This window comes from Vigna umbellata, chromosome 1 (assembly GCF_029865625.1).
Source record: "Vigna umbellata cultivar VRB3 chromosome 1, Vumbellata_1.0, whole genome shotgun sequence".
In the NCBI taxonomy this organism is placed as follows: Eukaryota; Viridiplantae; Streptophyta; class Magnoliopsida; order Fabales; family Fabaceae; genus Vigna; species Vigna umbellata.
This window is the reverse complement of record NC_142165.1, coordinates 89,116,213-89,133,011: the sequence shown is the minus strand read 5'-3', so window position 1 is coordinate 89,133,011 and position 16,799 is coordinate 89,116,213. Positions and strand designations below refer to the sequence as shown.

General features: G+C 36.5%; 1 protein-coding gene across 1 annotated transcript in view; it reads left to right on the top strand.

Annotated features, from left to right (window-relative positions):
* LOC124821401 (uncharacterized) overlaps positions 1 to 16,799 on the top strand; it is an 84,050-nt gene that overhangs the window by 54,228 nt on the left and 13,023 nt on the right. The window contains 14 exon segments of the mRNA XM_088104650.1: positions 292 to 708; positions 782 to 1,056; positions 1,168 to 1,253; positions 1,343 to 1,429; positions 1,546 to 1,807; positions 1,883 to 2,290; positions 2,372 to 2,468; positions 9,384 to 9,703; positions 10,240 to 10,356; positions 10,486 to 10,653; positions 10,831 to 10,953; positions 11,042 to 11,131; positions 11,222 to 11,328; positions 11,400 to 11,548. Of these exon segments, the coding sequence (XP_087960776.1) occupies positions 292 to 708; positions 782 to 1,056; positions 1,168 to 1,253; positions 1,343 to 1,429; positions 1,546 to 1,807; positions 1,883 to 2,290; positions 2,372 to 2,468; positions 9,384 to 9,703; positions 10,240 to 10,356; positions 10,486 to 10,653; positions 10,831 to 10,953; positions 11,042 to 11,131; positions 11,222 to 11,328; positions 11,400 to 11,548 (2,706 nt within the window).

Genomic DNA, 16,799 nt, shown 5'->3' with positions numbered 1-16,799 from the left:
CAGAATATGAATTGTACAAATCTAGTGTAATCAAAATTTTCCTAAATATGGGTTTAATCTCTTATAATTATTGTAATTACACTACATGACTGTCTCTTTTGCAGTTGCTTCGCTAGATGCATCAACAAATGGGTTTAGTTCAGTAGCATATTATGTCTTTGATCAACAGATCTTTTTATTTTATTCTGGATAAATACGTTTTCTCCAACAGATCTGTCATTATTTGTTTTCCCAAGATAGTAGTACCATTTAAAATTTATCCTGATATGGAGTTTGGTGATTATTTTTCAGGTAACTTCTTATTTTCATTTAGACCCAAAATAGCAGAGGAGCTGATTAATTCTGAAAGTTCTCTTTCTTTGGAATGGTCGGATTATATTAAAGGTGGAAAAGCTGTTCATCTATCAGGAATATTTAATAAATTGAACTACAGAATTCGCAAGGCATTATTTGAAAAATCAGTCAAGTGTTCCTTTAGCACATCATGTTGCACCCTCAAGTCTGAGGGGAAGAATATTGCAAATATGCATTTTCTCATTCAAACAATTGCTACGGAAATCCCTGTTGTACCCGAAAAGTCTGCTGCTGTGTTGAAAAATGATAATCCAACAGTTTCATTGCTAGAAAAGAAAGAAATATATCTTCTTCCTACTGTGCGGGTGACTAATTTATTGCATTCTGAGATAGATGTCATTCTAAGTGAAACAGGTATAAAATGAAAGCATTCACAAATATATTAGTTTTAATTCTGTATTAATTTTTAATGTTAATTATGGTGAAGATCAGTCAAATCTGGTTGGATATGACAAAATTGGGAAGCAGGCGATTATATCATGTGGTTCCACGGTTGACTTTTATGCCAATCCAGAAGTTATATACTTCACTGTGTCTCTACCTTCTTCCAATTCAAGTTCCAAGCCAGTAAATAGTGGAGACTGTATGAAGAAGTTTCTGAAGCAGAACAATGATGTCCATCATCTGGATATAAATTTGGACTTTGGAGGAAATTTTTTTGCAACCTTGAGATTGTACCGTGGAAACAGGGGCGTACTGGAGGTTATTCTGCTAGCCTTTGCTTTCATTCTGTGAATATATATAAGTGAAGTCTACATATATATATTGATTCAGTTACTCTAGTTTCTTACGAGTCCATCAATTTGCTTGCAGGTTGTCATTTTTACATCCTATTCCATTAAGAATGATACAGACTTTCAAATTTTTGTTCTTGAAACGAAAAGGTCTCCTTTATCCAGGTAATCCCACACCCTTTTTTTTCAAATTAGCAGAAACATTAGAATCATCTATATAAATTCTTGCGTATGGTTTTTCTCTCCATGTACAGAATTGAATTAGAGAACTTAAATCTGGGTGTTCCTTCAGAGCTAGGTTTATGTTTGCCACCAAAGTCGACTAGTTCATGGTTCTTGAAGTAAGATGAGTTATTATTGTTCGCTTAATGATTTAATATGTTAAACAATGCTACCTAGATTTGCCTGTTTTATTATCTTTATTTTTCCAGTGTCTTATTGGTCTCTTTGTTTCCAGATCTGAAAGAGTGCTTCTGAAGTTGCTGGAGGACCATACATCTGAGGCATTGCTTGACTTTGGTTCTCTATCAGGCCTTGCAGAGATAAGCTTTGAAAAAGAAGAGGGATCTGGAATTAAATCAGTAACAAAGCTTGGAATTTCTATAGGTCCTTCTTTAGGAGAAATTGCTGTGCCATCACAAATGGTGACCTTGGTTCCACGATATGTAATTTGCAATGAATCTGAAGAATGTATCACCATTCGCCAATGCTATTTACAGGTATGCATTATGTATGTATAATGTACCTGTTCATTTATCTCTCTCTTTTCAGTAAGTGATTTAGCTGTCTTCAAGGATGAGGTGGCAGGTGTTATCTCCATTAGCAGCAAACAGCGAAGGCCACTACAGCTGAAGGAAGGATTTAAAAAGATGAGAGAGTTCAGTGTATTTGAGCATTTTATCAGAAAGCACAGAAGTTCTAGTGACAATACCTTGTTATATGTTCAGATTCAATTAAATGAGGCTGGATTGGGATGGTCTGGGCCAGTTTGCATAGCCTCTCTAGGACATTTTTTCCTGAAATTCAAAAAACAGACTAATGAAGTTACAATATCAGACAACAAAATGACACAATTCGCAGCTGTGCATGTGGTGGAAGAAGGTTCTACACTTGTTTCAAGGTTCTACAGGCCCCCAACTATGAGCCTGCCTTATCGAATTGAGAATTGTTTGCAAAGTCTATCAATAACTTACTATCAAAAGGTGCATAAGAGTTTTCTCTGTTTTATATTTTCCCTTTATCATTTACCTTTTTTCCCATCACATCATTTGAGAAATTTCCAGGGTTTGTTGGAACCAGAAGTTCTTGGACCTGCATGCAGTGCTGATTATGTATGGGATGATTTAACCCTTCCTCGAAGATTGGTTATCTGCATCAATGGTTGTCATTTGAACCTTGTTATAGACTATTTAAGTTAACAATTCTCCGTATAACTAATTTGGAGTGGTCCTTATGATTGGCAAAGTTAAAATTTAGTAAAGCTTTGTAAAATTTGCCTGAGATTAGTATATCATAAAATTTGGGTTTGGACCTAAACCAATCCTATAAACCTGACTCGTCAGATTAGAATAGCCCAAGCTTTACTAACTCTATTTAAGTCATAAGTTTGGGACTAAATTACCACCCTTGTGGTTGCAGTTAAGGCAACCTCCAAAGAGACCACAAGCGATGTGGGCTAGGGTTGACCACTACTAAGACAACTTTCTAGCATAGTACCTTAGCCACTAAAGTATTTGATGTTCCTAAATTGGAATATTTGATACCTTTAGCTATGATTACCTCTTAAAATTTGAACTTTGGGTCTAACTCAAACCAACAAAAGTGGTTTGCAAAACTACATATGATTTGTAAGTTATATTTATGTCATATCTATAGTCAATGTAAGACTAAATCACCACGGTTAAGGTTGTAATTAAGGCAACCTCTAAAAGAGACTACAATTAAGACAACTTTTCAACACTCCCCTTAGACCGACAAAACTATTTCTCAAGGAGTTGAAGGTGATGTTGTGGTTTCTTATGTATTTGCACATGACTTACAAGTTCCAAATCTCCCACCCTTTTGAAAAGACCCAACATGTGGTATCAGAGCGGTTGGTTCAGGTGATCAACTCATGAGTATTGTTGTAGATTGGGTGAAGAATGCTTCCACTTGAGGAAGAGTGTAGCAATGTAGAAGATACTCACACTCACACTAGAGGGAGAGATTGTTGGAGTCAAGTGTGAGTTTGAGTTCTACATTTGGTAAGAATAGGCAAGAAGAGCAACATATAGAGCGAAAGCCACAAACTTATTTCCTTAAGGTAGTGTCATGGTTTCTTATATGGGTTTTCCCATGACTTGTATATCCTAAATCTACCTAGTGTCAACCCTTGAAAAAGCCCAACGGTTTTGTCATTGAAAACTATTCATGTGTGTTTTCAACATATATTTGAAATAATTTGGATTATTTGAAATTGCATCTAAACTACACACCAAATTCCTTTTTATTTGAGGTTGATTGTAAAAAGTATACAAGTGGTTATAGGAAATTTTATTCATATATACATGATATGATTTGCAACTCCAGTTTTTTAGATTTTCATCTCTCCTTGGACAACTTTTTTGCATTTAGGAGTTTTGAAGACATCTTTTACAATTTTTGGGATCTCTACGTAACAATTGTAAATTGAAATTTGGCAAGTTTTCCATGACACAATTAAATAAGGGGTGGTGGTTGCATGATCTATCCTATTTCCAAATAGCAATAGGAAGGTAAAGATAAACTAATCCAATGGGTTTTGGAATGTGAAATAGATTCAAATTCACTTTCATTTAATTGTAAAATTTCAGGATAAGAATTATGTTGTGGGTCTTCTAAGTCTTAATGTTAGAGAATCACAATTCTTCTTTAGTGAACACATCTACCCATTGGTAATTAAAGTGTCAAAGGTTAGTTGTGATTTCTCTTTAGACATCTTTCTTAGAGGGACATTCTATTTGTGTTTTTCATGGACAGATTAGATGCCATGTGTTGAGAGTCCCACATCACTTACCTCACTTGCAGTGCAAAAATAAGACTTATTTTATTATTCTGAATCATAAAAAATATATTCTCATACCCTCTATTTGTAATAATCTAATTCACCTAAAAAGAGAAATAGGGAAACTAGGAAGACTAAGAAAATAAAATAAAATAAAAGATTATGTATCTATTTCCTCTAATTAGGAAGATTCTAATGATATTATCTCAAATTACAACACTCCCCCTCAAGTTGGTAAATGAATATCAATCATTCCCAACTTTCCTACAAGATCTTGAAATCTACCCGGAGGAAGCCCTTTTGAAAAATATTTGCTATTTGAAGTTTTGTGGGAACATGAGTTGTAATCACAAAGCCCCTGTCAAGATTATCTTTGATTAAATGTCTATCAATTTCAATGTGTTTGGTTCTGTCATGCTGTACTGAATTATGGGCTATGCTCATAGCAGACTTATTGTCACAATGTAGTTGCACCGGGTTCTCCACTTTGACTTTAAGATCCTCCAAAATGATTTTCATCCAGAGTCCTTCACACATTCCTTGAGCAAGGGCTCGAAATTCAGCTTCTACACTAGAACGGGATACTCTATCTTGCTTTTTGCTTCTCCATGTTACCAGACTATCTCCAAGAAATACACAATACCCAGAAGTAGATTTTCTGTCAGTAATAGAACCTGCATAGTCAGCATCAATATATATCTTCATAGTCAATGTGTTTCCTGGACTTGACTTCAGGTATTGGAGAATTTTGTCAACTGCTTGCATGTGTCTCTCTCTTGGACCATGCATAAATTGGCTCACTACACTCACAGCATAAGCAATGTTTGGTCTTGTGTGTGATAGATAAATCAATTTTCCCACCAATCTGATATTAGGCCTTTTCTATAGGAGCACTTTCTTCACTTCCAATTCTGTGATTCTGTTCTATAGGAACTATTGAGGTTCTACATCCCAACTTTCCTGTTTCTTTGAGGAGATCAAGTACATATTTCCTTTGGGAGATGAAAATTCCGTTCTTGGAGTAGGCAACCTCTATTCTAAGAAAATATTTGAGTTTTCATAGGTCTTTCATTTCAAATTGAGCTTCCAAATTATCTTTTAATGCCAACTTTTCTATTTCATCATCTCCTACAATAATCATATCATCCACATATACAAGAAATAGAGTGAGTTTACCTGTAGAAGAGTGCTTTATGAATAGAGTATGATCTCCTTGACTTTGTTTGTATCCCAAGGAAACCATTGCTTTTGTAAATCTTCCAAACCATGCTTTAGGGGATTTCTTAAGACCATACAATGCTTTCTTTAGGAGGCATACCTTGTTTCTTTCATTTTTCACTTCAAAACCTGGGGGAATCTCCATGTACACTTCCGCATCTAGATTTCCATGAAGAAAGGCATTCTTCACATCTAGCTGGTGTAAGTCCCATACAAAATGGGCAGTCAAAGCGAGAATAAATCGAACCGTATTCATCTTTGCCACTGGGGCAAATGTCTCCTCATAGTCAATCCCATATGTTTGGGTATATCCTTTTGCCACCAATCTAGCTTTATATCTTTCTATTTCCCATCTGTCTTATGTTTCACTGTGAATATCCATCTACACCCTACTGCCCTCTTGTCTATTTGGCTTATCAACAATCTCCCAAGTTGAATTTCTTTATAATGCATTCATCTCTTCTTTCATGGCCTTCTGGATTGAGGTAGGAATTTTTGTGGCATCAATGGCAGCATTAAAACTTCTATGCTTATCAGAGAGGTTGTTAGTGCAAACATACTGAGAATTAGGATATTTAGCACATGATCTTCTTTCCTTTCTGAATGCAATGGGTAAATCCTCAGTAATACTTACCTCCTCCTCATTGATATCTTCAGGCATCCTCACCTCCAGATTAAACAATTTTTCTTGCTCGAGATTCGAACTGGGTTGTTTTTCTCTTTCATATTTTTTGCCAAAAAATCTATCTTCTTCCTCACTGTGGACAATGGTAGCTTCATTGCTCAGGTCTTGGGCATCCTGCAAAGACAAACATGGTAATGACAAGAAGGAGACTTCATCCACTTCAAGTGCTTTCTCCCCCTGAAGTAGTGGACTGACATAATAGGATTGCGTTTCATGAAAGGTTACATCCATGGTGATAAAGATGCGACGACTCTGAGTATGATAACATTTGTACCCTTTTTTATTAGAAGGATACCCAATAAAGACACATTTAAGAGCTCTGGGATCTAATTTACCACGGTGAGGATGATGAGAGTGAACAAAAACAACACATTCAAAGACTCGACTAGGTAGACTCGTTGTTAGGGAAGAAAAAGGAACAAAAGACAATAGAGACTCTATAGGACTAATGTCATTTAAGATACAAGTGGGTAACTTGTTGATGAGATATGTGGCAGTTAACACAGCTTCTCTCTAGTAATTTTTTTGGAACAGAGATTTGAAAAAGAAGGGTTCTAGTTACTTCAAGAAGATGACGATTCTTTCTTTCAGCAACCCCATTTTGTTGAGGGGTGTTAACAGGTTAGTTCATGAACAATACCATTATGACACAAAAAATTCAGAAATTCATGATTCACATATTCAGTACCATTATCAAACCTAATTCTTTTGATATTTTTTCCAAATTGATTTTGGACAAGACGGAAAAAATTAACAAAAATTTGAAAAACTTCGGATTTATTTTTCATAAGGTATGTCCACGTGACACGGGTACAATTGTCAATAAAAGTAACGAACCATTTGGCTCCGGAAATAGAATCTATGATAGGACCCCCAACATCAGAGTGAATTAAATCAAATAGAGAAATACTCTTTTTATTACTAATAGTATAAGATGCACGATGGTGTTTTGACAATTGACAAATATCACAATTAAAAGACTCAACAAACTCCTTGGTAAACAAATGGAGAAACAAGGACTTGATAAGACTAAATGAAGGATGTCCAAGCCTTTGATGATGTAACCATATTTGGGATTTTGCCCATGTCTCAGATGTAGCGTGTTGACTCATGATTTGTGTGTTGCTTTGGTCATCAAACTCTAAAAAATACAACCCACTTTGCTCCTTACAAGTTAAAATCGTCTTCCCCGTGGCAAGGTCCTGAAAAACACAATAAGTTGGAAAAGATGTTACTGAACAATTTAAATCCTTTGTGAGTTTTTGCACGGAGATAAGACTATTAGCTAATTGAGGAACATGTAAAACATCCTTTAATATAATAGATGAGTCCAAAATTATATTCCCAGAGCCGCATATAGGTATACCTTGACCATTCGCAACTATAATAAGTTGTTTGTTGTTGCTTTTTCCATGAGTCGAAAGACCCACTAAAAGGTGTCATATGATCAGTTGCACCCGAATCAAGGATCCAAATACCTTGAGACACATGACCAACAATATTGAGACAAATCTTACCTTTTATGGATAGAGTACATGATCCAGAGGACTTACTCATTGATTCTACCATTGCTTCCAAGCGTTCGAGTTTCTCCTTATAAGCTTTCATATCAAGATCTGGTGGTGTGTGTGAAGGACTAGATGGATTGGTGGCTTCCCATTCTGAGGTAGTATGATTTACCCATGTTTGAGTAGACCCTTTGTTGTTTCCCATGCGCTCGAGAACATTCTTTCTTCCATGGAGTTTGAAGCATATTTCCTTTGTATGTCCAGATCTTTTATAATATGAACAATAGTCCCCATGAGTACCTTTTTCAAACATCTTTCCCCCAGCATTTGTGCCCTTGTGGACTCCCTTTCCAGTTGTAATGGCAGAGCCTGTGTTGGAGATCCCTCCATTAAGCATGACAGTTCTCCGATTTTCTTCTCCTCTTACCATAAAAAAAACTTCTGAGAGGGATGTTAATTTTTCTTTTCGAAAAATTTGAACCCGGATTGGGTCGTACTCATGATTCAGGACTGGAGAAATTTTAAGATTCTTTCCCTTTCAATGAATTCAGCAAGAGCAGCAACATCTGTTTTCACATCTTTATTGTTTGGATCTGATCGAGTTACATCCAAAGACCATTCAGGATTCCGTGATATTCTGATACAGACAGGGAGCCCTATTTTGTATTAAATATCATGTTCTTGATGTCATAGTAAGCAGCAAGATCCTTTTTTAAAGAAAAGGTACTCTGTAAATCATCCCATATTTCTTTTGCAGAAGAATGAAACATATAATTTCTCCTTATCTCAGGAATCATGTATTGCCACATCCAAGTCATGATTAATGAATCTTCATTGTCCCAAATTGAAAAATGAGTGTCGTCTGGTCCTAGACCTCCTCTATCTATGTGATCAAGTTTTGAACGACCCTTGAGAACCCTTTGAATAAATTGGCTCCACTGTAAGTAATTCTGACCATCCAACCAACAGGTACTTCCTATATTTGTTAGGTCATTAGGTACCCCCAAAGGAATACTTTTTACTTCAGACATCCCGTACCCATGAAAAGGAACAAAACTTCAAACTCATATCTACTCAAATATAGGCCAAACAGGTCGTCACCAACCCTAGGAACAGACTCAGGAGGCTCCGACGACTCCTCTGTGGCAGCGGCGTCGAGTGGGTCACACCAAGAAAAAAGGGGAAGAACTTAAAACTCAGATCTACTCAAATATAGCCCAAACGAGTCGTTACCGACCTTAGGAATAGACTCAGGAGGCTCCGGCGACCTTATCTGTGGGATACACGCGCCGACGACGGTGGCGGCGTGTGGCGGTGCGTGGCGGCTCCTCTCACGAAGTGACTTCCGGCGTTGTGATCGCCGGTGTTGGCCGTACCTTTCTGCCCTATCAACGACCCAATCGGCGAGAGCGGCAGCGGCAGTGGTCGGACAGCGGCGGCGGTGCGACTGTTGCAGCGGAATGGAGCCCCAAGATTAGGAGCTCTGACACCAAGTTGAAAATAAGACTTATTTTATTATTCTTAATCATAAAAACTACATTCTCATACCCTCTATTTGTAATAATCTAATTCTCCTAAAAAGAAAAATAGGGAAACTAGGAAAATAAAAGATTATGTATCTATTTCCTCTAATTAGAAAGATTCTAATAATATTATCTCAAATTACAACAGTATATTTGTTGGGCACTAGAATATTTAATGATATGGTGGCGTTGTTTTGTTGTTAAGTTGTAAGATACTATCTTGAACAATATGATTGTAATGTTTTGTTGTATTATTAAGCCCTCTCTTTCAGTCTAAAGCAGTAGTGGTACCGGAGGGATCAAGTAATAATCTAATAGTATTTTTAATTTTTGTTGTAGATAGCCTTCAATTACGAGAGATTAAATTGGATAAGGTGCGAGCATGGAAACCATTTTTTAAACTTGGGCAGCAAAGGGTATTAGCTCCCCGTTTGCTTTTGGACAGAAGATCAAGAGATCAGATGATGAGTTTCAGTCGTCATAATGGCCTGGAAATGGAAAAAGTGGGGTATGAAATATATGCAGAGGGTCCAACAAGAGTTCTGCGAATTTGTGAGATCCATAATAGTTTCAAGATGGATACAGTTCTTAATTTGTGTGCAAAAGTTCAATTGAGAGTTTCTCAGTTTGCAATTCACCTACTTGAACATGTAAAACAGGTATTCTTGCTTCTATTAGGTGTTTTAATCTATCAACATCTACTATCTGTTGAATGTAGTTGAAGTTGTACTTTCCATGTTTAATATTTTTGTGTATTGTGCATAAAATATAATTTAGTTTTGGAGCAAAAGGTATATAGTGTCTCTTGAATGCTGTCATATTGTACTCAACGTTTCAAAGTATGTAGATTGTAGGGTCTCGAGTCCATCCATCCAAAGAAAAATGAAAATGGAAAGTAGTATCTTAGATACATCTATAATTACTGATTTTATATGGATAGCGTTGTAGTGGGTCAATCACAAACATTGACAATAGTAGTGATTGTGAAGTTTTAGTGGCGCGAAATATTTCCTTGAAAAAGGGATTTGATTTTTTCTAGTTTACAATATGTTGTCATATTCAATTCACAGTGAAAGCACAACAGGTAGGATTATGCCTCTTTCCCCCCCTATGTTTTAAACTTCACCCTTTTGTTCTGAAACATTTGCACTCTTGCTAATTTCTACTGATTTTGCTGAGCTTTTTTTTTCTTAAGGAGGAAGACAACAATGAGTGCAAAGATTTTACTCCAATTGTAATTGCAAAGCTTGGGAATCTGCACGTGATTACTGTTTCTAATAATAATCAAACATATAACCAATTCAGTTTACAGGTAATGTCTATAAAATACTTTACCCAAGTTCTTAACTAACTTGATTCACCTTTTTTGTTCATACCAAGTCTCAAGACAGTATTTCTGTCAAAGAAATTATTGATACTATCCTATTCATTATTAATCCAGTACATGAATTTGGAGCTTAAGTGGAATGGAGCTCCTTTTGCATCAATGCTTCGCAGACATCAACTAGATTACAGTGACTCCAATGATAGTGTACTAAAGATTGTTTTTGTTGTACTTACGTCATACTCCAACGTTAAGCAATTTAGATATTCATCAATTTTTCTTCAGGTAAAGTAGAATACTAGTTTTTTCTCCAACCCTCCCCCATCTTTCTAGAATTTTGTTTACTTTTAAGCTTTTTAAATTGTTAGAAGTCAAGAATTTTCCATTTTAAAGAATGAATTCACTACTTCCATGTGTGCGCTGGTATTGTTCTTATATGATTTGACTTACTGTTTTGTTTAGCCGATTGATTTGAATCTTGATGAGGAGACATTGATGAAAGTTGCATCATTTTGGAGAACTTCTCTTAGTGACTCTGAGAGTCAGCGATTTTACTTTGACCATTTTGAAATCCATCCAATAAAGGTTTACTTCTTCATTGGAGTTTATCTTTCATTTAATTTGAATGTTTTGGCTTAAGTTATATTTTTGAATATATTTTTGTATTTTGTAGATCATTGCAAGCTTTATCCCTGGGGAATCACGTTCAAGTTACAACTCAACGCAGGAGGCTTTGAGATCCTTAATTCATAGTGTGATAAAGGTTGTCTAACATTTCTTCATTAGCCTATTTTCTTAAACATGATGTATACTTGTGTAGTTAGTCATGATAAATCCTTATTTTTCTCAACAGGTACCTCCCATAAAAAACATGGTAGTAGAATTGAATGGCGTCCTGATTACCCATGCTCTGATAACAATACGTGAATTATTTATTAAATGTGCACAACATTATTCATGGTAAGCCTGTGACAGGCTTTCTTTTCAATTTTGTATCAAATTCATGACTAAAAATGGAAGAGTTTCTCCAGGTATGCAATGAGGGCCATATATATTGCTAAAGGAAGCACTTTGCTTCCCCCAGATTTTGTTTCTATTTTCGATGACTTGGCTTCATCATCCCTTGATGTATTCTTTGATCCATCTCGTGGATTGGCAAATCTTCCAGGACTCACCTTAGGTATACTATATGCTCTATTAGCTTCTTGTATGCTCCACTTTTAAGAACCTAGAAATAGATTGAGTTTTCAGTAAAAGATATTAAAGAGAAGTGAAAAAATGAGTTGCAATTTTTTTATTAAATTTTAAAATAGACACCAAGGGTATTCTATGCTATGTTCTTATTAAGCTTGTTGCTTCCTCTTCTTCCCTTACTCTCAAAGCATACTATGATGTCGGTTGAGTTGATGATTGTAGATCTACATACGGGGAAGTTATATACCTAGGTCACAATTTGGTCTCTTGGTGGTCTAAGAATCAACAAGTGATTATTAAATAAAGTGTAAAGGCTGAATATTGTAGCTCAGCTCAAGCAACTGCAGAAATCTTTGGACTGATACTCTCATTTTTGGTTCCCATCATCTAGTGTGACAATTAGATTATTGTCTCCATTTCCCTCAATCACATTCATCATCCCTCTTCATCCCTATGCTAAACAAATGAAAATTGACCTCTATTTTTTCAAGAAAAGTGATGAAGAATCAGCTTACTGTTTTTGGCACATTCCTACTCAAGAACAATGGACTGTTAACTAAACCTATCTCTTTAACACAATTTTAGTTTCTTAGACACAAACTCCATGGGGCTAGGTTTTATCAATGTCGCCCTCTGTAAGTGTTTGGGGAAGGGGAGTGAATATTGCATTCCACATGTTAATTGTATTTTATATCTGGGCTTGAGCCCATCTCAATGTATGCTAGACTATGTATTATATATATGTGTTTCTGTAACATCCCAAAAATACAGTAATAAACCATATAATAGAATTAATTACATTTAATAATATATCAGTTCAGTCTTACAGTAAACAACGTACGCTTACGGCCGAACGGCCTTACATAAGCTTTCCAACTAAACGGTACAAGATAAGAGAAAACATGACCGAACGGTTTACAAAAGTCAAATACCGAACGGTCAGATAACAACAAAGAGAGGAGGTGACCGAACGATCACCTCATAATAAACTACTATCTACTAACCGAACATCCTACGGTTCGACCTTTACTTCCACTTCGACCAAGTTTTCTTCTTCCAGCGCCTCTTCCAGCAGCGCATCTCCTTCTGCTCACATCCACACGGATGATCATTGCAACGACAAGACGAACGCACAAGACGAGACAACACAAGGAAAACACAGGGTAAGCTTATGTAATTTAATTCATGCATCAACATATATGTTAAACAATCCAACACACAAGAGCATTTCAACACATGTATCACTACGAAGCCTATCACTAGACTGATCGTCCGGACTGTATGAAATCTGTGTAGCTACAGGTGTTCGTGCACCCGGGTGATGTAGTAACTGGGATACACTCAACAGCTGTCACCCGAGGTTAGCCCTATCTGTCCAAAGTACCCCTAAGGACTAGGACCTCCTGCCATTCCCACACATGACCTACCCTCCTCTACGTGAAGACGAGTACTCACAGAACATCAGGATGAACGGCCAGCTTAGCATGCCCACAGTCATACTTTACCAAATCCAGTATTCATACATGAGTCGTTCCTCCCCGGAACGCTCGTTCATATTCCACAACATTTCCAAATCACATTTTCTTCATCTTTCATTAATAAATATCTCAGTTAACTATCTCAGTTAACTATCTCGTACAAAGATTCCAATAAACTTTAAAATAACGAACGTTCAACCTGAACTGAGAACAAGATCGAACACGTGGAGCGAACACGAGATATCTCAAATTTTGAACTAGATTAATATCAAGGGTTGATACCGAATTGAGAGATAACGAGTACATTAATATATTCCAAGAACGAATGGGACGAACGTCAATTTCAACGTTGAGTCAATTAGATGAACGGACTCTTGAGAACTCACTCAGAACATTAAAAGACTAAACCAAGAATGTGGACTCTAGGGTGAAACCAATGAATAAAGATATTTCAAGGCATTCAAAAACTGGTACTTAGAGTGATTCTTTGGAAGAAACCGAACACTTGTGTTTAATTGAGTTTAGTATCAAGAAATCAAAATGTCAGTCAAAGACTGAACAATATAGAGAGCGAACCCTAGAGGGCTTAAATGAACGCTCGTATTAAAAAAAAAAATTAGCTTAAGGAAATGGAACGAGTGCCTGGTGTAAGACTGAGCACTACTCAGTACGAGCGCTTGGTGTAAGACCGAACACCAATAAACTTAACATAAAAAGGCTTGATAACATAGCACGATAATATTGAAGTAGTGTTTACGAACAATAAAATATACAATTTCATATATACTTAGATTTATAACCGAACGTTAATACCCAACTGTGCTTGACCGAACGCTCATGCACAGTATTATGAAGTGAAGACGCTCGTCCTCAACTAGGATTCTTCTCAAATGAAAGAATCCACTACAAATCCAAATTCACTAGAAAACCGAACGGTTAAGGACCGTTCAGTAACGTACGTACTCTTTCTTAGGGGAATTTCATATTCAAAATTCATCTATATTCAAACTCATTTCTTAACATACAACTTCATAACTTTCCACATTCATATCATAATCACTTTCATATTTCATAACATCCAAACATAGAGATTTCATATATTTCATGCATCAGAACATAGCATAGCCATATTTCATTTCCAGTCATCAAATCAACGAACGTTCATACAGCACAGTAAACATACAGATTAAATTAAATAAGCTTCCCTTACCTCGATACGTGAATGAACGTCCTAAAGGTAGGTTTTGGTTCGTCCGACTACAAATCTTTCTACTCTCAACGATCAACAACTCTTCAAACTAAACCAAACAACATAAAACCAAAAATAACTTAGACTACATGCCCGCATGCAACCAGAACTTGATTTGCATGTAGCGGAAGACGAACGACTAAAGACAGATACACTTACCCGTTCAAACTTGAAACTTGTTCGGTTCAAAATGAAGCTTGGGACGCCGGAAGTGCTTCCACGGTGCCTAAACGGTGATCGGAAAAGAGAAAGGGTGAGTTTTGGTAGAGAGAAGGGGAAGTTTCTAGAGAGAAGGAGGAGAATTTGAAAGATCAGGATTTTTGGAGAAGATGAGTGCATACAGAGAGCGTGACGCGGTTTTCAGAAAAATCAGTTTTGTTTAAAACGAACGTCCGCTCTTCTGCTAACCCTGCATTCCACTATCTGATTTTCGAATCCTCGTTGATTGACACCTGGCGTCCGCGCAGAGGGGTTTTGGGTGCGTTTTAATGAGGTCTGGCAGTTTCTGGGTTTTATAATAAGCACAAGGAATTCCATTGCACATGACTCTCTCTACATGGTATCTAGGGCCTAATCCAAATTTGTGCCTTGCCGATGGACCCACAATCCATCACTAGAAGTTGTCTTTTTCTAATTTTCTTCCCTCTTCATCATACATCTTTTTCTGTCAGTTTTTTCCCATTTTATAAGGTTTCTGCTGTTGAAATTGCTGCCATTAGCTACTACAACCTAAACCTCACTGATGGAGTTGCATTGTCCGAACAACTCTAGTGTTGTTGATCTCACATCTGTCAAAGCAGCAACCTGCTATTGTGTACACATATTACTTGCAGCTTTCACTGCCTCAATGTCTTTTCTCCTGATCTAGTCTTGGTTTGGTCATTGCGAACCACTCTCTTCTCCTTTTTGTGGATGTTCATCTGTCTCCTCCAAGTGACCCATGGCTTTCCCACTACTAATTGGGATGAATCTCTCTCCATTGACAAGTTAGATGGTAGTAATAATGATGTTTAAGCCTCTGATATTAAGCTCTTGCTTAAGAAACAGGATTGAGTTGGCCATCTTATTGAGACCATTAATGAAACTGATCACCCTTTCTAGACCAAAGATAATGCTTAAATTTGTAATGTTCTTAAGTTGACTATTCATCTTTTCTTGAAGCAGATATTTCAAGCCATGAGACATGTTGGGGTTTGGAAGGACACTTGGTTGTTGTACACCAATGATAATGCCTCTATGTTTTTTACCAATCTCTTGAGTATCATAGCCCCTCACAACATATATGTCTCCATGGTTGTGTACTTGGGAAAAGTTCATGGTTTTTTACTTGATGTTGTACTATACTTTTTCTCCCTTCTATTTCCAATAACAATGTCCTAGGGTCTCTATTGATTTTATTATCTCTGTCATATCACTTGTTTTCTTGATTGTGTCATTTCATTCACTAAGTACTTAAGTTGTTGATGAACATTCTATTTGCATAAGCAGATCAAACAAGATTTCACAACTAATGTAGATCGTATTCATAGGGGCATTGGCATTTAATTTCATTTTCAATTTTCATTTCAGAATTAGGTCTTTGGATTTTGAGGGATCATTCTAATGTTTAGGATTGGTTAATTTTTAATTTTTCTTCCTAGTTCATTATTTACTATTGAATTCATGATTGTTTGTAACAACAAAACAATACGAATTCCTAAACGTATAGGCACCATATTTTGTCCTAAACAACCAAATACCTATACTATTTTGTTACCTCATCAACTCTTGAAGTATTTTTATCTGCATGTTTTGTTTGCTATATTAGTCATAGTCTTGGTAAATTGTTAGCTCAATCACATAAGTATGACCTTTTAGGCTTTCCTCGGTTTCAAAATGGGTTTAAGTTTTTCTCATCCTCCCTTTGTTGTTATTTGATTTCAGCGTATGTCACATTCTTTGAATCTTGTCTCTGTATTGGATCTAATTCCCTTTCTTTAGAGACTATCTCCATACCCACCATTATCTCTTTGGTCTTTGATACATATAGTGTCCTGGATGCAATGGAGGTTGTTCACATGGTGGTCATTTTGGTTGACGAAGAGTTTTGTCCTTTTAACTTGTCCTTGTATCCATCGCCAAATATAGTCACATAGTAAATCTTGGTTTAACCCTTCATCACCAAGCATCCTCACCCCTAAAATGTTGCTAGCATGCCTTTGTTGTTGCAGTATAACTGATCAACAACATCTTCATAGAAGAACTGGATTATTACTTCTTACAAGTTTCCTGTTTTTCTTCCTATCCCTAATTACAACCATACAACAACCGTAACTAACTTTTGCTCGCAAGAGTGCTTATTTCTTGGCTACTTTACTAACACAAAGGTTATAAATGTGTTACGCCCAGTACAAAATTGATCATTTCCAAGGAGTTTAGTCTTAAACGAGTTCCGCTACCCATACTCAACCTAACTTCCTCCTTTCGCTGTCCATCAATGCAAACTTTCCTCATTCTCTATCTCATTAATC